General features: G+C 44.4%; 1 protein-coding gene across 20 annotated transcripts in view; it reads left to right on the top strand.

The window, feature by feature from the left end:
* LOC109896717 (CUGBP Elav-like family member 2) overlaps positions 1–23,086 on the top strand; it is a 137,546-nt gene that overhangs the window by 96,279 nt on the left and 18,181 nt on the right. For 8 of the 20 annotated variants that reach the window (XM_031831729.1, XM_031831727.1, XM_031831726.1 and 5 more), the window contains exons 6-9: positions 2,348–2,377; positions 3,330–3,409; positions 15,856–16,086; positions 16,956–17,019. In XM_031831729.1, the coding sequence (XP_031687589.1) occupies positions 2,348–2,377; positions 3,330–3,409; positions 15,856–16,086; positions 16,956–17,019 (405 nt within the window). The remainder of the gene's footprint in view (positions 1–2,347; positions 2,378–3,329; positions 3,410–15,855; positions 16,087–16,955; positions 17,020–23,086) is intronic. The other 12 variants (XM_031831745.1, XM_031831733.1, XM_031831746.1 and 9 more) reach the window with 3 other exon arrangements.

Raw genomic sequence — 23,086 nt, 5'->3', positions numbered from 1 at the left:
ACTATCCCATCATCCTCTTCATCTCTCTCTCTCTCTCTCTCTCTCTCTCTCTCTCTCTCTCTCTCTCTCTCTCTCTCTCTCTGTTCTGCACTATCCCAGAATTCTATTACACATGATCTATTTTACATCTCTTCCTCACTCCCCCAATCACGTGTCTGTTGTCCTCATGAATATTAGAACCTCAGCATGTCCCCCTTTACTGCACATAACCTCCACAAACCCCAGGCTTCCTAACAGGCCTGTCAGAGCAGTCTTAGTCCAGCCTGGTCCAGAGCAGTAAATACATGAATCAGAGTGAGGCTGCAGATAAATAGGCCTTCAAGTGGGTCTGCCTGTCCCACCTGGCTCTGCGCGAACACGGAGCTGCTATTAAACCACAGTATCAATCAGAAGCCTGTTCTGTTCCGCCACCCACTATTAATAAAATATGGATCACACCACTGGTGGATCCACGGCTGGGCCTGGGGAGCTACCCTACATTCATGAAAGGACTGTTCTCTTTCTCCTCTCCTATCGGAGCCCGCTGCCTGACGACAGAATGCGGCCCGCTAGATATTTATAGCGTCGGCTAGGCGGCTAAATCCCATCTTCTTCGCTGGATGGTGAAAACATACTGGAATGGAAAGAGAAGCTTTTATCAGGTCATTTTCGGCACTGACCTTAATACATCTATGGTTCAGGTCAACAGGGCTCAGAAAGGGCTCAGAAAGGGCTCAGGAAGGGCTCAGGAAGGGCTCAGAAAGGGCTCAGAAAGGGCTCAGGAAGGGCTCAGAAAGGGCTCAGAAAGGGCTCAGAAAGGGCTCAGGAAGGGCTCCGAAAGGGCTCAGAAAGGGCTCCGAAAGGGCTCAGAAAGGGCTCAGAAAGGGCTCCGAAAGGGCTCAGAAAGGGCTCAGAAAGGGCTCAGAAAGGGCTCAGAAAGGGCTCATAAAGGGCTCATAAAGGGCTCAGAAAGGGCTCATAAAGGGCTCAGGAACTAACGAACGCATTTTGGTGGAGGAAAGCGGTAGAACGCCTGTCTTCTAAATGCCTCATTGGTTCTATGGTATAACGGCCAGTAAACAGTATTTCAAATCAAATCAAATCAAATCAAATTTTATTTGTCACATACACATGGTTAGCAGATGTTAATGCGAGTGTAGCGAAATGCTTGTGCTTCTAGTTCCGACAATGCAGTAATAACGAACAAGTAATCTAACTAACAATTCCAAAAAAACTACTGTCTTATACACAGTGTAAGGGGATAAGGAATATGTACATAAGGATATATGAATGAGTGATGGTACAAAGCAGCATAGGCAAGATACAGTAGATGATATCGAGTACAGTATAACATATGAGATGAGTATGTAAACAAAGTGGCATAGTTAAAGTGGCTAGTGATACATGTATTACATAAGGATGCAGTCGATGATATGCATATGAGATGAATAATGTAGGGTAAGTAACATTATATAAGGTAGCATTGTTTAAAGTGGCTAGTGATATATTTACATAATATTTCAATGGCGAGTCCACAGGAACTGCCTGGCCTTTTAATGAGAGTTGGTGAAAGACTGAGAGTAGATTAAAAAGACCCAGTCTAGCAGGTCACCTTAACCGGTGGACTCTCTCTGTAGCATAACAACTGGGTCATGTACTCTAAGAGGTTTTTCAAGCTATTTTTAAGATGTTGGCCCGTCTAGAATTACCCCATATTAGTTTCTGAAACTTGCTCAAAGATGACCGACCGTAGCCTTTCTCAACTGATGCCAGATCAGCAAGACCCTGGACAGTCTTCTCACACTTTAACCCCAAGGCAACTTCATCTGCCGCATCTTGCTACAGCACAGACCTGGTTAGGTTTTATGGGTGCTGTTAGGTAGGCCCATAATGAATAGTCTAGACTATTCCTAACCCTCAACCCTGTTCTGTCACAGAGGACGAGACAATCATAAAGGTAGAGGAGGAATCACAGACACTCATCTTTCTCTCCTTCATTCCCTTTCTCACTCTAGTCTTCCTCCCCTCCATCCTCTCTCTCTCTCTCTCTCTCACACACACACCGTCACCCATTCACTCACTCGTACTCTCTCTCTCTCTTTCTGTTTCTCTTTCCATCCGTCCACCCCCCACCCCATGCACACAGTTCTGACTAGATGACTGACTGTCTGCTAGCTAGCTAACTGTATCCTATGCAGTCAGCTAGCTACAAAGTGTGTGGAGTGGGTCTGGGGACGGCTGTGCTACTACTGCTAGCATGGCTCAGTGTGTGTTAGCGTGTTAGCGTGTTAGCTTGGGGGGTGGGGGTGTTGAAGCTCTCCTCCAGTATATTGACACTGCCTCTCTCTGATCACTCCCCAACCAACAGGCCTCAGCCAGCGGGAAGCCAACGTTAAGGGTAATACCATTTCATTTAATACTAGACTCTTACCCAACAATTACGATCCCACCAATCAAACTCCAAACCGCCAAATAGTTAAGAGTTCCCAAAGAATGTGCACCATTCTGCCCGCCACACGCACTCTCCCTCCCTCCCCCAAGATTTGCTCAATTTGTGTGATTTTCTGTGATGTCTTTTCAGAACGCATTCTTCATAGAACCCTAGAGACGGTTTGTCACAGTCGTACCTCCCCTCCCTCCCCTCTCTCTTGTTTGTTCATGTCCCAGAATAGGACCGCAAGGGGAGGGGGGAGAGAGAGAGAGGGCAGAAGGGGCATCCAATCAGACACACAATGCAGGCCTAATGAGTTCAAATCGTTTTAATGCAAATTGGACAGATTTACATTCTCTAGAAGAGTGGGAGGAAGAGTGACTGGGGAAGATGAAGAGTGGGAGGATACTAGTACAACCAGTTATTTCTGTGTAGGAGCGAGAGAGAGATGGGCAGAGAGAGAAAGAAAGAGGCTGGGGAAGATGAAGAGGTAGGGAGGGAGGGAGCTTCAACCACCCCATCTCATCTCAATGCTCAAGTCATCAACAGCCATCCCCATTGGCGCACCACAACCTGCCAATCAAAAACTCTGATTGATTCTGATTGGAGCTGGCCTATTTTGGATGGGGTTGGGTGTGGTCGTCATGGCGCTAGCTGTGCTCTTTGGCTGTTGTTCCTTAGCAACCTGAAAACACTGTTGTCTGCTTGTTTAGTTCTCTGTACAATCTCTGTTTTGGGTTTATAACAACGACGTGTCCAACCCTTTTGTCTTGTTTTGTTTTTCTTGTCTCCTCCTCTTCCTCCTCCCGTTCCTTCTCCTCTCCCTCTATCCCATTGTCCCCTCCCTCCTCCCGGCCTCCCTCCCTCCCTCCCACCATCTCTCCATCCCTCCCCTCCCTCCCTCCCTCCGTCCCTACAGGATGTGCGTTTGTCACGTTTTCTACCAGGGCTATGGCACAGAATGCAATCAAAGCCATGCACCAGTCTCAGACTATGGAGGTACTGTACCCTCGCCCTTTCTCTTCAATTTCCTCTCTTCATCTCTCTTCAGCTCTCTCTCTCCATCTCTCTCTCAATCTCAATCTTTCTCTCTCTCCTCGTCTCTCGTCATCTCTCTCTTTCTATAGCTCTCTATCACTCTCTCAATCTCTCTCTCCGTCTCTCTCTATATTGCTCTCTATCACTCGCTCAATCTCTCTCTCCATCTCCATCTCTCTCTCTCCCTCTCTCTCTCCATCTCTGTGTGATAGAATCTGTCGGATGCTGTCACATGCTCGTCATCCTTTGGCCAAATATGTCAAAGTAGGACAAAGAAGAAAAGTCACTTTCAAAACTCTCTCAGTCACAGCAGTCATTCTTCCCAGAAAAAGAAATAACATAAAGGATTTTGGGAAAAAAGTGTCAAAACAGACAAGGTAACATAAGCAAGGACCCCAGATCACACTGATCAGCCTGACTGGCTCTGTTAAGGATGTCACACTCCTCAGAAAGAGAAGAGATGAGACAGGCAGCATTATAGACGCCCACATTTAGACAGGACCCCCATCAGTGACCCTATGACCTCTCCATTGGGAGTGTGTCTGTGTGGGTTGTGGTGTCCTTGTCAGTTTGTAGGGTTTTTGACAGTAGGAGATGACAGGGATGTGATTGCAGGAGAATTACAGGGCCATGGTCAGACGTGTGTGTGTGTGTTGTGCGGTGTGTGTGTGTGTGTGTATGACTTTGTGTTGCAGTTTGTGTGTTTACCCCCCATGTTGCTCTTAATCAGTGTTCCCTATTTATACCATCATAACCTTCTGTACCATGACCCAGTTAACTTTCCCAATATCCTCCGCTTTTTCACACGGACAATGACAATGGGAAAAAAGCTTCAATTCCATGTGAAAAACATGCTGCTGACTAGCTCAGGACCCAAATTGCTGCACCGTTTTTTGTAATGTCCCCAGTTTGCAATTTAAAAGTAATTACTTTGGGTCCGAATGAGGATTGGTAAATAGAGTTTGGTTATTGTCTTGGCTCTATCGTCCCCCACTGTTTTAGATTGTGAGCCTGTGTGTCTGTGTGTGTGCAGTTGTATGTGTCTTTGTGTGACTTTGCCTTTCACTAATGGCCTTGTCACTGTCGTATCCATTCTCATTATACTCTGGCATTCAGGACACACACACACACACACACACACACACACAAACACACACACACACACACACGTACTTTATAAATGTCAGGGCATTATGAAAGTGGATATGAACAGGACAGGTCATTTACGAGAGAGCACATTCATTTACAAACCCACGTACGCACACACACACGTTCACGCATGCGCACACACACACACCCAGGAGAGAGACACAGAGAGAGAGAGAGAGAGAGAGAGACAGAGGCGGATGTTGACTGTTCCCGGCAGAGAGAAGTAGGGCAGACTAATGTGATTGTATTTGTGTTACTCACGGTGCTCTGTAAAGCCTGATGGTTTGTGGCTGTGTGTATAATATTCATCCTGCCTATACAGGCTGTTTGAGTGGTTAGAGGGCTGTTCTCTCTGCTCTGGCTAATATCAGGGCCGGCTCCAGGTATAAGTGACCTAAGTAAGCAACATTTTTTTGGGGGGGGGGACTCAGTCGGGGGTCTCATCTTACTGTTGAGAGTTAGAATAGTAGAATATACAAGTTGCAATTAATAGTAGAATAGTAGAATATACAAGTTGCAAGTTTTGTTTGTGCCGGAAATTTGCTTTAAAACTGCCACATTTTCTCTCCATCCCATGTAAAACGGCTAGAATTGCAGGAAATGAGCTGTACAATGACTAAGAAAGGGCTCTCTGCCCCATGGCAAAATGTGTAGAATTGCATGACATTTGTTATAAAGCTGCAACATTTTCTCTACTCCCCATGCTGAAAATGTACTTTAAAATGTAAATGTTTCTCACAACCAAATCTCGCTCAGGGCCCCCAAAAAGCTAGGGCCGGCCCTGGCTAATAGTAGGACTTCTAGAGACCGAGGCTACACACAACACAGCAAGTGGAGTGTGAGTGAGGAAACACAGCTGTGTATGTTTGGAGACTGGACAAACAAGACAAGTTAATGGGATGGAGGGATGGAGAGATTGACACAGTGAGGGAGGTATAGCAGAGAAACTGCCGTCTCTGTGTCTGCCATTTACCACCAGCCCATTAAAACTAACAAGCTCATAGTCCTATGACGGGTTGGTTGTTTAGTAACAAAACGGACGCATGCGCAACTATGGGGCAAAACAGACGGTTGGCTTAGACTGTTGACAATATGTAAACTATATTTAATCTCCAATGTTTATTGAAAAAAATTATAATATTGCACAATGAGCAATTGTCTCTCAAATACACTACATTACCAAAAGTATGTGGACACCTGAACGTATCATTCTGCACGGGGGCATTGTCATGTTGAAACAGGAAAGGGCCTCCCCCAAACTGTTGCCACAAAGTTGGAAGCACAGAATCATCTAGAATGGCATTGTATGCTTTAGCTTTAAGATTTCCCTTCACTGGAACTAACCATGAAAAACATCCCCAAACCATTATTCCTCTACCAAACAGTTGGCACTATGCATTCGGGGGAGGTAGCGTTCTCCTGGCATCTGCCAAACCCAGTAAGGCCATTCTACTGCCAATGTTTGACTATGTAGATTGAATGGCTGTGCACTCGATTTTATACACCTGTCAGCAACGGGTTTGACTGAAGTGGCCGAATCCACTCATTTGTGTCCATATACTTTTGTATATATAGTGTACATCATTACAAAACAAGACATGGTATCAAGAACAAGGTTAAACTAGCACCTTCGATTCCCCAAATGGTAGCTTCTTGTCATTGTTGCTAGCTAACTGGCCATCCAGAACCACAAAAACACACGGCCTTCTGAAACCCCATTGTCACTTAACCCGTTTATATGTATAAGTCTGACTGACCATATAAGGCTACATTTGATCATCTTATTTAACCTTCATTTAACTCTGCAAGTCAGTTAAGAACAAATTCTTATTTCACAATGACGGCCTACTCCGGCCAAACCCTCCCCTAACCCGGACGACGTTGGGACAATTGTGCACCACCTATGGGACTCCCGATCACGGCCGGTTGTGATACAGCCCGGGATTGAACCAGGGTCTGTAGTGACATCTCTAGCACTGAGATACAGTGGCTTAGACCACTGCGCCACTCAGGAATACTTATAGAGTATTCTATCTATCATCTATCTATTGTATTTACATATTTTTCCATAAATTTTATTACTTCTTTACATTTATCTTAGAAAATTTTGTCATTTAGCAGATGCTCTTATCCTACTAATGTTAAGCCCTGTTTTATTGGGAGGGAGGGAGGGAAAGAGAGAGAAAATAAATAGCTTATTTTCTTGTATATATTTCCCGTTTGAGTCCATAAGAAGTACAATCTGTGGCTTGTGTATGTCCTCAGTGGGTGTGGGGGGATTGTCAGGAGGGATATATCAGGGTGGTTGACAGGGGGGGGGGGTGCTCAGAGGGGGTGGGATCCACTGGGCTTGGGGTTCTTAATTTGTCTGTCCTGCTGTGATGTCGAGGCTATGGTAAGGGTCTGAGGTGGGCTGTTCTGCTAGCTTCTCTGCGGGGGTGGCCACAGCACTCAAGAGAGTGATTCAAGAGAGTGATGAAAAAGCTTCTTCTACTTTCCCCAATGCACAAGTGGTTATCTCCACCCTGCTACCATGCAGCGGGGTAAACGCAAGTATTTTCCGTGACTCTGCCTCAAAACCAAATGTTTACCTGGCCCAACAACTCCACCCTGGACTTGAATAGCCTTTACGACCAGGTCCACCTATACAAGGCATCACCACCTTCGCCCCTCAACCTCAACCGCAGCCCCAACACCCCACACAGGAGCAACAGCTCAATAGACACTCCGCCCAGAACAGCGAGACACTCTCCCAGACCTGTGGGACCCCCTCCCCCTCCCGGACCTACACATAGAAGACCCACGCCAAGAAGACCCACAGCCCCACCAGCCACATCCACCACACCCCCACCCCAACCAATCAACACCTCAACAAGTCAACCATGCCCATACCCCATTTAGGCCCCCTCAGATCAGACCTATGCCCCTCCTGCCCACCCCATGCCCCCCACTCCCGCAAAGAGGGCTTCAACATGAAAGTCACACATACGCCCAGGCTGTGATCAGGCAAACAGGCCCAACTCCCACTCTTACACTAGCCCAAGCCAATGGTATGTACCAGATGCTCAGCAGGCTCTCTCACACTTACTGGTCTGAGGCAAAACCACACAACTAACAACATTGGATACGTTATGGAACACAAAGCCTTCATTATCTCATCCTGGAATATCCAAGGCCTGAGGTCATCTGCCATCAATCAGAAATACAGACATTGTCATCCTACAAGAAACATGGTATAGAGGAGATGGACCCACTGGTTGCCCTCTAGGTTACAGAGAGCTGGTAGTTCCATCCACCTAACTACCAGATGTGAACAGGGAAGGAACTCAGGGGGTATGCTCATGTGGTATAGAGCAGATCTAACTCACTCCATTAAATGAATACAATCTGGAACATTTTACATTTGGCTAGAAATTCAAAAGGAAATTATCTTAATAGAGAAAAATGTCTTCCTGTGTGCTACCTATATCCCCCCACTAGAATCCCCATACTTTAATGAAGACAGCTTCTCCATCCTGGAGGGGGAAATCAGTCATTTCCAGGCCCAGGGACATGTACTAGTCTGTGGTGACCTAAATGCCAGAACTGGACAAAAACCTGACACCCTCAGCACAGGGGGACAAACAACTACCTGGAGGTGACAGCATTCCCTCCCCTATATGCCCCTCTTGGCACAACTACGACAACATGACCAACAAAAATGGGTCACAACTCCTGCAGCTCTGTCACACGTTGGGTATGTACATAGTCAATGGTAGGCTCCTATGGGAGGTACACCTATAGTTCATCTCTTGGCAGTTGTACTGTAGACTACTTTATCACTGACCTAAACCCAGAGTCTTTCAGAGCGTTCACAGTCAGCCCACTGACTCCCCTGTCAGATCACAGCAATATCACAGTCTACTTGAAAAGAGCAATACTCAATCATGAGGCATCAAAGCCAAAGGAACTGAATAATATTAAGAAATTATATAGGTGGGAGGAAAGTAGTGTGGTAACCTACCAAAAGACTATTAGGCAAAAACAAAATTCAGTCCCTTTTCGACGACTTCCTGGATAAAACGTTTCACTGTAATACTGGTGTAAACTTGGCAGTAGAAAACCTAAACAGTATATTTGATCTCTCAGCTTCCCTATCAAATCAAAAAATAAATAAACAGAAAACAGAAGAAAATTAACAACAATGACAAATGGTTTGATGAAGAATGCAAAACCCTAAGAAAGAAATTGAGAAACTGAGAAACCAAAAACATAGAGATCCAGAAGACCTGAGCCTACGCCTTCACGATGGTGAATCACTAAAACAATACAGAAATACACTATGGAAAAAAAGGAACAGCATGTCAGAAACCAGCTCAATGTAATTGAACATTCCATAGACTAACCACTTCTGTGGAAATTGGAAAACACTAAACAAACAACAACACGAAGAGTTATCTATCCAAAACGGAGATGTGTGAGTAAACCACTTCTCAAATATTTTGGCTCTATAACAGAACAAACAGCAAAACCATATACATGATCAAATACAAATCTTAAAATCAACTATTAAAGACTACCAGAACCCATTGAAACCACTCTAATGACATTGAACGAACAAAATACAAACCCTCCAACCCAAAATGGCCTGGGGGGTTGATGGAATCCTCAATGAAATTATAAAATATACAGGACACAAATTCCAATTGGCTATACTTAAACTCTTTAACATCATCCTTAGCTCTGGCATCTTCCCCAATATTTGGAACCAAGGACTGATCACCCCAATCCAAAGTGGAGACAAATTTGACCCCAATAACTACCATGGGACATGCGTCAACAGCAACCTTAGGAAAATTCTCTGCATTATCATTAACAGCAGACTTGTACATTTACTCAGTGAAAACAATGTACTGAGCAAATGTCAAATTGGCTTTTTACCAAATTACCGTACAACAGACCATGTATTCACCCATGTACACAAAAATTGGGCAAAAAAACACCCCACAGGGTGAGACAGGGATGCAACTTAAGCCCCACACTCTTCAGCATATATACAGTTGAAGTCGGACATTTACATACACTTAGGTTGGAGTCATTAAAACTTGTTTTTCAACCACTCCACTTGTTAACCAACTATAGTTTTTGCAAGTCGGTGAGGACATTTACTTTGTGCATGACACAAGTCATTTTTCCAACAATTGTTTACGGACAGATTATTTAACTTATGATGCACTGTTTCACAATTCCAGTGGGTCCGAAGTTTACACACACTAAGTTGACTGTGCCTTTAAACAGCTTGGAAAATTCCAGAAAATGATGTCAAAGCTTTAGAAGCTTCTGATAGGCTTATTGACATACTTTGGGTCAATTGGAGGTGTTCCTGTGGATGTATTTCAAGGCCTACCTTCAAACTCAGTGCCTCTTTGCTTGACATCATGGGGAAATGAAAAAGATCTCAGAAAAAAAATTGTAGACGTCCATAAGTCTGGTTCATCCTTGGGAGCAATTTCCAAATGCCTGAAGGTACCACGTACATCTGTACAAATAATAGTACACAAGTATAAACACCATGGGACCACGCAGCCGTCATACCGCTCAGGAAGGAGACGTGTTCTGTCTCCTAGAGATGAACGTACAATGGTGCGAAAAGTGCAAATCAATCCCAGAACAACAGCAAAGGACCTTGTGAAGATGCTGGAGGAAACAGGTACAGGTATCTATTTCCACAGTAAAACGAGTCCGATATTGACATAACCTGAAACGCCACTCAGCAAGGAAGAAGCCACTGCTACAAAACCGCCATAAAAAAGCCAGACTACGGTTTGCAACTGCACATGGGGACAAAGATCGTACTTTTTGGAGAAATGTCTTCTGGTCTGATGAAACAAAAATAGAACTGTTTGGCCATAATGACCATCGTTGTGTTTGGAGGAAAAAGGGGGTGGCGTGCAAGCCGAAGAACACCATCACAACCGTGAAGCACAGGGGTGGCAGCATCATGTTGTGGGGGTGCTTTGCTGCAGAAGGGACAGGTGCATGTCACAAAATAGATGGCATCATGATGTGGATATATTGAAGCAGCATCTCAAGACATCAGTCAGGAAGTTAAAGCTTGGTCGCAATTGTGTCTTCCAAATGGACAATGACCCCAAGCATACTTCCAAAGTTGTGGCAAAATGGCTTCAGGACTACAAAATCAAGGTATTGGAGTGGCCATCACAAAGCCCTGACCTCAACCCTATAGAAAATATGTGGGCAGAACTGAAAAAGCGTGTGCGAGCAATGAGGCCTACAAACCTGACTCAGTTACACCAGCTCTGTCAGGAGGAATGGGCCAAAATTCACCCAACTTATTGTGGGAAGCTTTTGGAAGGCTACGTGAAAAGTTTGACCCAAGTTAAACAATTTAAAGGCAATACACTCAATTAGTATTTGGTAGCATGTAAACTTCTGACCCACTGGGAATGTGATGAAAAAAATAAATAATTCTCTCTACTATTATTCTGACATTTCACATTCTTAAAATAAAGTGGTGATCCTAACTGACTTAAGACAGGGAATTTTTACTAGGATTAAATGTCAGGAATTGTGAAAAACTGAGTTTAAATGTATTTGGCTAAAGTGTATGTAAACTTCCGACTTCAACTGTATCATAGAATTGGCGAGGGCACTAGAACAGTCTGCAGCACCCGGTCTCCCACTACTAGAAACTGAAGTCAAATGTCTACATTTTTCTGATGATCTGGTGCGTCTGTTCCCCAACCAAAGAGGGCCTACAGCAACACCTAGATCTTCTGCACAGATTATGTCAGACCTGGGCCCTGACAGTAAATCTCAGTAAGACAAAAATAATGTTGTTCCAAAAAAGGTCCCGTTGCCAGGACCACAAATTCAAATTCCATCTCGACACCGTTGCCCTAGAGCACACAAAAAACTATACATACCTTGGCCTAAACATCAGGGCAACAGGTAACTTACACAAATCTGGAAACAAGCTGAGAGACAAGGCAAGAAGGGCCTTCTATGATATCAAAGGAACATAAAATTTGACATAACAATTAGGATCTGGCAAAAAAAACAACCTGAATCAGTTATAGAACCCATTGCCCTTTATGGTTGGGTTAGGGTTTATTTCATTTTTGTTTATTATCTACTTCACTTGCTTTGGCTATGTTAACTTATGTTTCCCATGCCAATAAAGCCCTTAGAGAGAGAGAGAGAGAGAGAGAGAGAGAGAGAGAGAGAGAGAGAGAGAGAGAGAATATATGTATGACTCCTATGCACTTCTCAGTATTTGGTGTTCAGATATACCTTATTCAGGCTCGTAATGCGCTCTGCAGGTGTGGCTACCTTACGCACAGTGAATAAATGTCATTCTGAAAACCCTCCCACATGCTGGCCAACATATTGTCTTGAGGAGTTTATATTCAATAGGGTTTTCAGTAGATTTCTCTTAAGCCATCCCTTTAAATACGGTGAACCTTTTAGTTCACATTTTGTTTCACAGGCTAGAATATATTGAGAGAACAGTTTCAAAATATTAGGGATAAGTGAAAGAAAGCCATCTCAATATATACATATTTGTCTCAGTTTCAGCACCAATTGGTAGATTTAAAAATACTCTGGTCTTTGTAGATTAATTTAGGTTTGGGAAAGTATTTATGAAACATGAAAAACAGGTTTAGAGATACTGGAGTTACGCATGAAGGAAAGAAAACGGTGGATTGATTCGTTCTGAAAATTGCCACATTCTTTAACCCATGGCAATGGTGGAAGATTAGTGTACATATAATTATAATAGGGAGAATAGTGTATAATAGTACGCTATACCCTCGTCTATTGCCTTGCTGCACTAATCATGGAACTGTGGGATGCAGCCTGGTCTTATAGACTAAACGTAACATAGTAAAAGTACATCCGGGACCCCCAAATTAGTATGATATTTAACTTTTTGATATGGTTACTTAAGACAAAAACAAAAGTAGTGTATTTTGTCGGACGTATAACGCGAACATCTAGCAACCCAAAGATGCGAGTTGAAATCTCTTCACGGATAACTTAAGCTAATTAGCAACTTTTCAACTACTTACTACTTTATTAGCTATTTAGCATGTTAGCTAACCCTTCCCCAAACCCTAACCTTAACCCTTTAACCGAACTCTTAACCCTAACCCCTAGCCTAGCTAACATTAGCCGGCTAGCTTACGTTAGCCACCTAGCTAGAATTCGTAACATATTATACATTTCACAAAATCGTAACATTTACTACATTTTCGCAAATGTGTAACATATTTTACCTTTTGCAAATGCGTAACATGTCATTCGTAACATACAGTATCATACGAAACAGGTGATGGACATCCACAAATGAATACATACCATACGAAACGTAACATATCATACCAAAAGGATTTACCTTCAGAATAATATGAAATGCTCTGAGACCAGGTTATGGGATGACACGGACAAGTATGTGTTGGGTTCAAACTGTTACGGCTTGGTCTGCGCTCCACTCCATATAACCATTTAATTAGCATACATGTATTTTTTCAAATATATTATAACTGGTACTAATGAGCCTCAGCAACAACCACAGGGCCGTGACGGCATTGGCAGAGGAAGCAAATGAAGGTAAACAAAACAATGTCATTAAATGGAATGATAATGTCGGCTATACCAACTGAAGGGAACTAACAATAGTTGAATATGTGTGGTTATTATGTCTACTGGCAGTCAACATTGACAGTGGATAATGTTTAACATGATGGAAATAGAGAAAGTCGGGGTAGCCTATAATTAAGATATTCGAAAGTGCCCATCCCTACAAGTTAAAAGGCTCAGCCTTTCATAAACTTTACTGTGGGGAAGTTATGTGTTGATATGCTTACATTTTCTGCCGTATGACTGGTTTCACATTTGTCTTCCGCGATTATAAGGTTAAATGGATCAACAAGTGTCATTTATACTTACGATACCCTTATCCAAATGTATGACTCATTTACCTAGCTCTTATCAATAGCTCTTATCAATAGCTCTGGTCAAGTTGTAAATTCGAGTGCATGGAAAACGGTGTTATTTCTATCGGGGAAAAAAGAAAGTAGATGCTTTTTCCACTTGGAACCGGTAGGTTCACTAGACTTTATTTGCGTGCGAAAGTGGTGGAATTATTTGGGAATTAAGTCGAGGTCAGACTACGGCGTATCTGCAGACACACCTCCACCACAACTTCATGTCATCTCCACCCCAAACGAATAGCGTGTGAGTAGCATGCTGTTCTCATGCTCAAGTTCAAGGTCAGAATATGCAATGAGAGAGAAGTGCATCAAAAGGGAATTATGTTCTATTTACGCATTCTTAACTCAGGTCAGAAATCCCCCCTTAGCCCAAATCACTCGAGTATCAGTCTCTGGAGCTCTATGGCCCCTGCCCCTCCACCCACTCCCAGGATCAGCCTCTCAGTCTGGGCCGTGTTTTCCAGGCCTGCTGGGTGTCAGCTGGAGTAATGAGATATTTAGCAGAGGGAGAGAGAGAGAGCCCCGTCTCCAGGGGGAATACGCTCTAACACAAGAGGCCCCTGACTGACTCTCCTCCGAATGCAATTTTCTCCTTTCTTTATCTCTCGTCTGCTCGTCAGAATGAAGGGAGGAAATAAGTGCTGGAGAGAGGGAGTAAATATGGCTGAGCTGCCTTCAGCTAAAGAGACATGTTCATCGGCTGATAGATACAGTCAAACCCTCAGAGATGAACACACAGTGAGAGACACACACACCCACACTCAGACAGTCACTCAGACAGACACACAGACACACAGGCCAGCCCTATAGTATGATAGAGAGGTGATATATATATGCCATCTGGTTAGGATGGCGAACACAGTATGAGCCAAACCCCGTCACAAACTCCCTAACTGAGTCTGAAAACTCGCCTCCAACTAAATGTCTCAATTAAAAGCGTTTTATTCTCCCGTGGCAGATTGTGTGTGTTTGAGCAGGTTTTCCCCCCCAGTTAGGCTTTGAGTAATGTACTGGTGTGATATGATAGATTATAATGTCTGTGGTTTAGTGTCCTCTGCTGTGTCTTTTTTGTTACAGCTCACAGTTTAGCGAGTGTGTGTGTGTGTGTGTGTGTGTGTGTGTGCGAGTTATTTTTACTTTTTTAAATCAAATGTTATTTGTCACCTGCGCCAAATACAACAGGTGTAGACCATACCGTGAAATGCTTACTTACAAGCCCTTAACCAACAATGCAGTTCAAGAAAGAGTTAAGAAAATATTTACTAAATAGACAAAGTAAAACATTTAATAAAAAGTAACACAATAAAATAACAATGACCAGACTATTTACCAGTACCAAATTATTTTTCCTTATCCAAGCTGTTATCGATTATTCAGACTCAAACAGTACTGTCACCAGCAAAGACACAAACACACACATGTAGAGGACACACACACACATACAGAAACACATGTACCTCATTTACGGACACAAATGCTCTGATTCTCTCATTTTCTCTCTAAGCTCTCGAAATCTCTTTCTCTCACCTCTCTACCTCCGTCTCCCCGTCCCTCTGACCATCTCTGTTCTCTCTCTACCTCCGTCTCCCCGTCCCTCTGACCATCTCTGTTGTCTCTCTACCTCCGTCTCCACGTCCCTCTGACCATCTCTGTTCTCTCTCTCTACCTCCGTCTCCCCGTCCCTCTGACCATCTCTGTTCTCTCTCTCTCTCTACCTCCGTCTCCCCGTCCCTCTGACCATCTCTGTTCTCTCTCTCTACCTCCGTCTCCCCGTCCCTCTGACCATCTCTGTTCTCTCTCTCTACCTCCGTCTCCCCGTCCCTCTGACCATCTCTGTTCCCTCTCTCTACCTCCGTCTCCCTGTCCCTCTGACCATCTCTGTTCTCTCTCTCTACCTCCGTCTCCACGTCCCTCTTCATCTCGCTCTTTCTTTTCCCCACTCCCACTCTCCGTGAGATGATGAAATACTTTTAGAACTCAGGAAATCGCTTTCTGTGGAAATAAACCCATTGTGGACTGTAAGATAACTGGCCCTTATGGGAAGCTAGTCCCTTCCCCTTAGTTGTGTACTTGTTAGTGTCGTGTTACGTGTGTGTCAGCGTGCATTGTACCTATGTTGTGGTAGGGTTAGTTTGTAACCAATTCCTTGTGAAACCAATCAAATTTTGTATATTTTGAATATGAATTTAGAAAATTCCTTGTGCAATACTGAACCCTGTCTCCCCCTTCTCCCCCACCCTCCCTCCTCCATCCCTCCCTCAGGGCTGCTCGTCTCCCATCGTGGTGAAGTTTGCCGACACGCAGAAGGACAAGGAGCAGCGGCGCCTGCAGCAGCAGCTGGCTCAGCAGATGCAGCAGCTCAACAACGCCACCACCTGGGGGAGTCTGACAGGGCTGGGCGGCCTCACCCCGCAGTATCTGGCTGTAAGAGGACACGCCTCGTCGCCCACCCCTTACTGCAGCCCCGCAGCCAACGCATCCGTCGCCGCCGCAGTCAGTGCCACCCTCCCTGCCCCCCACTACCCTCCCTGCCGTCGCCAACCGCTGACCCCCCCCCACCCCCACGTCCACACCCCCAGAGAGTCATACCCTGCTTCCTACCCCTTTCCCCCTCTCCTCTCCCTTAAGAGTCCACTCCCCCCTCCTTCTCCCTCTCTCAGGGGGTATAGCCGTGACAGGGAAATGAGGCCTTTGAATCATAGGGATCAAGGTTCAATGGGCGGGGCCAATCGCTGGTGCGATCCAATAAGAGGTCTTTCCCATGTCTAAAACCATCGTCCTATTGGGTCACAGTGGTGATTGGTTGACAGATTGGCACGTGGTGTTCAGAAGCCTCATTCCCCCTCCCTTCTTCAGTACTTTATAGTATTTCAGAACCCCCCTCTCAACTCATTCTTAGGACCCCCTTCCTTCGGTAGCCTCTTTCAGAACTGACCCTCTTCCTCTTTCACTCTGAAACCTTCTGTCCCCAAATTCTCTGAAACAGACCAGTCTACTCTTCCTTGAGTCCCCTTCATCACAGCTAGGATCTTTCCTGAAACTGTAAAAGTGTAAATGGGTGTACTGGGTGTATATGTACTGCAGTAAATGTACATAAGCCTTTGAGGTTTTTTGTGACAGTTACTCTGTGTTCTATTCTGAAATTGTACATGTCTCAGGGACTTAGTGGTTAGATTAACAGTAGTAGATGTCATATTCAATGTTTATATAGCCTATAGCTCACATGCAGTAATGCTACCAAGATCATGATCACTGTTTGTATTTCCAATCATTCCTCCTCACTCTGTTATTATTTTCCTATCTCTCTCTCTCTCTCTCTCTCTCTATCTATCTATCTATCTATCTCTCTCTTTCTCCCTCAGTTGCTCCAGCAGGCCACCTCCTCCAGTAACCTTGGAGCCTTCAGTGGTATCCAACAGATGGCAGGTGAGTCCAGTAGATGTACACACACACACACACACACACACACACACACACACACACACACACACTGAGTAATATTCTAGAAACTATGCAGCAACTAGTTTTCTAAGATGTCGCTGTTGTTCAGATTTATCTTGAGTCTGTTATCCATCAGGACAGAAGAGTGTACCAGGCCTCAAAGGAGGGATGTTTAGTCCGGCACTAAGGCAACACAGAAGGAAAATAGAGAGAGATGAGAGAGGAGCTCTGCTCACTGTTTCCCCCTGTTGGTCACCTTTGTCTTTTCCTCTGCATGTTTTCCTACACACACTCCCACCTATCTCTCTCCATCCATTATCCTCTTTGTCCCGCTCCTTTGTCTCTGTATCTCCTCTCCTTCCTTCCTTCAATTGCTTTCTCTGAATCCCCCACCCTGTCACCCCCCCCCCCCTCTTTCTCCCGTCCTCCTACGCCCTGCCTTTCTCCCTCTTGCCGCCTCACCCCCCCCCCCCCTCTTTCTCCCGTCCTCCTACGCCCTGCCTTTCTCCCTCTTGCCGCCTCACTTCCACCCTCTCTTTCTCCCTCCCTCTCTCTCTCTTTCTCCCTCCCTCTCTCTCTCTCTCTTTCTCCCTCCCTCTCTCTCTCTTTCTCGCTCTCTCCCTCTACTTGGGTGCTCAGTAAGCTGTCAGCTCCTAATTGTAGACTGTTTAGCTGGCTGACAGAGAGAAGCAGAGGGGGAATATTTATAGCAGCTATCGGTACTGTAATTGCCAGCACCGCTGAAGGAAAAAATACATTCTAATAAGTAGTGCAAAACTCGACGGATTTCAGGAACTGGTTGTTGCAGGGCAGAAATAATGTATTCCTAAAGTAGTAAGCTCATTGGCTCAAGTTTTTAAAATGTGTATCTGTGTCTTGCAAAGTAGGTGCGTTGAGCGTTCTGGACACGGGGACATTTTTAAGAGACCGTAATGTTGGTTGATGTGGTGTAGTTGAGTGAGGATGGGCTCTGAGGATCTTTTACCTCAGTGAATGGCTGTTAGAACTCTCTCTCATACACACACACACACACACACACACACACACACACACACACACACCTACAGAAACGCTCAGGGACTTGGAACTGGAAGCGAAATCGCGGCTGCATTCCGGAATCCTTTTGGCCGTCCATCTGTCGCTGGGCAACCGTACGTGATTGGCAGTAGATGTGAGACAGCTCAGTGACATCTGGTCCCAGTCTTCAGCATGAGGAGTCGGAGAGCTGTGAGAGGCTCAATTACCCCAATGAGCATTCAATTAGAGCCAGCTAGCTAGCTAGCGCTTACGATAGAGCCCCAGCCCAGCTCAGCCCAGGCGGCATACAGAGGCTCCCTAAAGCTATACAGCCCAGAGTACACAGCACAGCCTGCCAGCTGTATAGCCCCAATACTGGAGCTTCCTCTTTCTGATACAGTTGAAGTCGGAAGTTTACAATTCCTGACATTTAATCCTAGTAAAAATTCCCTATCTTAGGTCAGTTAGGATCACTACTTTATTTTAAGAATGTGAAATGTCAGAAAAATAGTCGAGAGAATTATTTATTTCAGCTTTTATTTCTTTCATCACATTCCCAGTGGTTCAGAAGTTTACATACACTCAATTAGTATTTGGTAGCATTGCCTTTAAATTGTTTAACTTGGGTCAAACTTTTCATGTCGCCTTCCCACTATAAGTTGGGTGAATTTTGGCCCATTCCTCCTGACAGAGCTGGTGTAACTGAGTCAGGTTTGTAGGCCTCCTTGCTCGCACACGCTTTTTCAGTTCTGCCCACAAATGTTCTATAGGATTGAGGTTAGGGCTTTGTGATGGCCACTCCAAGACCTTGACTTTGTTGTCCTGAAGCCATTTTGCCACAACTTTGGAAGTATGCTTGGGGTCATTGTCCATTTGGAAGACCCATTTGCGACCAAACTTTAACTTCCTGACTGATGTCTTGAGATGTTGCTTCAATATATCCACATAATTTTCCTGCCTCATGCAGCCATCTATTTTGTGAAGAGCACCAGTCCCTCCTGCAGCAAAGCACCCCCACAACATGATACTGCCAACCCTGTGCTTCACAGTTGGGATGGTGTTCTTTGGCTTGCAAGCCTCCCCCTTTTTCCTCCAAACATAACGATGGTCATTATGGCCAAACAGTTCTATTTTTGTTTCATCAGACCAGAGAACATTTCTACAAAATGTACGATCTTTGTCCCCATGTGCATTTGGAAACCGTAGTCTGGCTTTTTTATGGCGGTTTTGTAGCAGTGGCTTCTTCCTTGCTGAGTAGCCTTTCAGGTTATGTCGATATAGGACTCGTTTTACTGTGGATATAGATACCTGTTTCCTCCAGCATCTTCACAAGGTCCTTTGCTGTTGTTCTGGGATTGATTTGCACTTTTCGCACCAAAGTACGTTCATCTCTAGGAGACAGAACTCGTCTCCTTCCTGAGTGGTATGACGGCTGCGTGGTCCCATGGTGTTTATACTTGCGTACTATTGTTTGTACAGATGAACGTGGTACCTTCAGGTATTTGGAAATTGCTCCCAAGCATGAACCAGACTTGTGGGGGTCTACAATTTTCCTGAGGTCTTGGCTGATTTCTTTTGATTTTCCCATGATGTCAAGCAAAGAGGCACTGAGTTTGAAGGTAGGGCTTGAAATACATCCAAAGGTACATCTCCAATTGACTCAAATTATGTAAATTAGTCTATCAGAATCTTCTAAAGCCATGACATCTTTTTCTGGAATTTTCCAAGCTGTTTAAAAGGCACAGTCAATTTAGTATATTTACACTTCTGACCCACTAGAATTGTGATACAGTGAATTATAAGTGAAATAATCTGTCTGTAAACAATTGTTGGAAAAATTACTTGTCATGCACAAAGTAAATGTCCTCACCGACTTGCCAAAACTGTAGTTTGTTAACAAGAAATTTGTGGAGTGGTTGAAAAACTAGTTTTAATGACTCCAACCTAAGTGTATGTAAACTTCAACTGTAAATGTTGCATTTTCAGGACCTGGGCTCTCTGCTGTTTGACATGCCAGATGAAGTGTAGCCATTGCACATAAATAGCTTCCTTAGATCTCAGTCTTTATGAACAGGTACAGTAGAGACGTTTGATATTATAGATAGCTGTTCTGTCCATATTAAAGTGATGGTAAACTGGTAGCGTTGATGAGTCTTCTGTTCTGCTCTCTAGTCAAACCAAATCAAATCCAATTTTATTTGTCACATACAAATAGCTGTGTCTCCTAGTCTTAGTCATCCTCTGGGGCCGTCAAACTCAACTCTGGACCTCGAAGCCAGTTCCACTGCCTTGTTCCATTGTTGCCCTCTAAGCAGGGACTGATTGGGTGCAATTAATGATCAGGCAGATCAGAACACCAGCCAGCTCTGCACCTCGTAGGGTGGGAGTTGAACACCCCTGCTCTTGGGAATGGTGTTATAACCTGTTTCGCTTGATTAAGTGGCATTAGGCCTCCCATCTGTGTGTGTGTCTGACTGACTGACTGAGTGTATAGAGTGTAGGGTCAGATCAGTGTCTCTCCACTCAGCCGAGCCTGATTGAGTCATCCGCTCCACTCTAAACCCACAAAGTGACAAAGCCACTCGACAGCGCTGCCCTCCATCCGTAGAGTGGAAAAATACCGTGTGTTATGCAATAGCATAGGGACTACTAACACAGCACATACCGTGTGTTATGCAAGAGTATAGGGACTACTTCTAACACAGCACATACCATGTGTTATGCAATAGCATAGGGACTACTTCTAACACAGCACATACCGTGTGTTATGCAATAGCATAGGGACTACTTCTAACACAGCACATACCGTGCGTTATGCAATAGCATAGGGACTACTTCTAACACAGCACATACCGTGTGTTATGCAATAGCATAGGGACTACTTCTAACACAGCACATACCGTGTGTTATGCAATAGCATAGGGACTACTTCTAACACAGCACATACCGTGTGTTATGCAATAGCATAGGGACTACTTCTAACACAGCACATACCATGTGTTATGCAATAGCATATTGACTACTTCTAACACAGCACATACCGTGTGGTATGCAATAGTATAGGGACTACTTCTAACACAGCACATACCGTGTGTTATGCAATAGCATAGGGACTACTTCTAACACAGCACATACCGTGTGTTATGCAATAGCATAGGGACTACTTCTAACACAGCACATACCGTGTGTTATGCAATAGCATAGGGACTACTTCTAGCACAGCACATACCGTGTGTTATGCAATAGCATAGGGACTACTTCTAACACAGCACATACCGTGTGTTATGCAATAGCATAGGGACTACTTCTAACACAGCACATACCGTGTGTTATGCAATAGCATAGGGACTACTTCTAACACAGCACATACCGTGGCTTTCATCATGCTTTATCAGAGTGTTAGTGTGAAACAATGGTCAGACTGAAGAAGATGAGCTCTTCTCGGGTCTGTCTGGTTCCTCTTCAGGTTTCTTTCTCCTTTAGGAGTTTTTCCTTACCACTTAAGCACTCTGTGACAATTGAGTTTCTTAAAAAGGGCTATGCTAATAAGATTAGAAATTGTCTTATAGAGATGTGTTTTACAAGAATGATGTTGTTTATCAGGATGACTGGTTGGAACAAGTTTTTCACAATGTGCTACTAAATATATTTATAATGTCCAGGTTGTGAAGTGAAGAACAGAACTGTATTTTCTTGGAAATTGAGATTATTTTCTGAGGTTAAAGGCATGTATATGAGTAGACAACAGCATGTATATGAGTAGACAACATCATGTATATGAGTAGACAACAGCATGTATATGAGTAGACAACAGCATGTATATGAGCAGGCAACAACAGACAGCTGGCGGATGTACACGTGTTGTTTATCGCATGAGAAGTCCGCACTGTGACTGCGTCACACACACACACACACACACACACACACACACACCTCCTGTCCAGACCGGTCGTCACGGCAACCACAGAAACGGAACATTCTGATCAGGCTGTTCCCGGAAGAAGAGAGGACAGAAGATTTCAACGCTTGTTCTTCCACGCTGTCAGACGGGCCAATCGGGACACGAGCACCTCACTAACCAATCATACTAGCGCCTTCTCTTTATTGGTCATACTGGGTTGAGCCATCTCGTCCAATGAAAACAGTTAGTGGAAAAATAATCATCGTAACGCCCTTTAACCATTCACCCAGGTGCCAAAATCTTCTTCATGGTGTCTCGTTCATGTGATGTTGTGTGTGTGTATTGTGTGTATTCATGGTACTGTATATACATTCAGACTGTATATACGACACATACCTCGCATTTGACAAGGTGTCCTCCCCTTTTTCCTGGGTCCACAGGAGTGTTCTATAAATGGGGTAGTTCTCTCTGTGAGTTGGTCGTTGGGGCTCCATTGCTCTGTCCTACAGAGTGAGTCTGTCTGCCTTATGGAGCCTTGACCAGCTGTCTCTCAGTAAGCTAAACAGCACTTCAGCATATGTCCAATCTACTACGCCATATTTCTCTATTCACACACACACGCTCTGTCTCACACACACACACACACACACACACACACACACACACACACACACACACACACACACACACACACACACACACACACACACACACACACTCTCTCTAACTGCTCACATACACACTTTCTCTCTCTCACACACACACACACACACTCTCTCTAACTGCTCACATACACACTTTCTCTCTCTCACACACACACACACACACTCTCTAACTGCTCACATACACACTTTCTCTCTCACACACAAACACACACACACACACACTTTCTAACTGCTCACATACACACTTTCTCTCTCTCTCACACACACACACACACACACACACACACACACACACACACACACACACACACACACACACTCTCTAACTGCTCACATACACACTTTCTCTCTCACACACACACACGCTACTGTCACACACAGTGCAGAGTGCGAGGTTGACCACCCCTGCAGGTGTTTAATGATCGTTACTTTAACATCAGTCAGAAGCTGGCATGGCCTCATTAATTAT

This window comes from Oncorhynchus kisutch, linkage group LG9 (assembly GCF_002021735.2).
Source record: "Oncorhynchus kisutch isolate 150728-3 linkage group LG9, Okis_V2, whole genome shotgun sequence".
NCBI classification, from domain to species: Eukaryota; Metazoa; Chordata; class Actinopteri; order Salmoniformes; family Salmonidae; genus Oncorhynchus; species Oncorhynchus kisutch.
The sequence above is the reverse complement of the archived record's forward strand: the minus strand, read 5'-3'. Positions and strand labels throughout refer to the sequence as shown.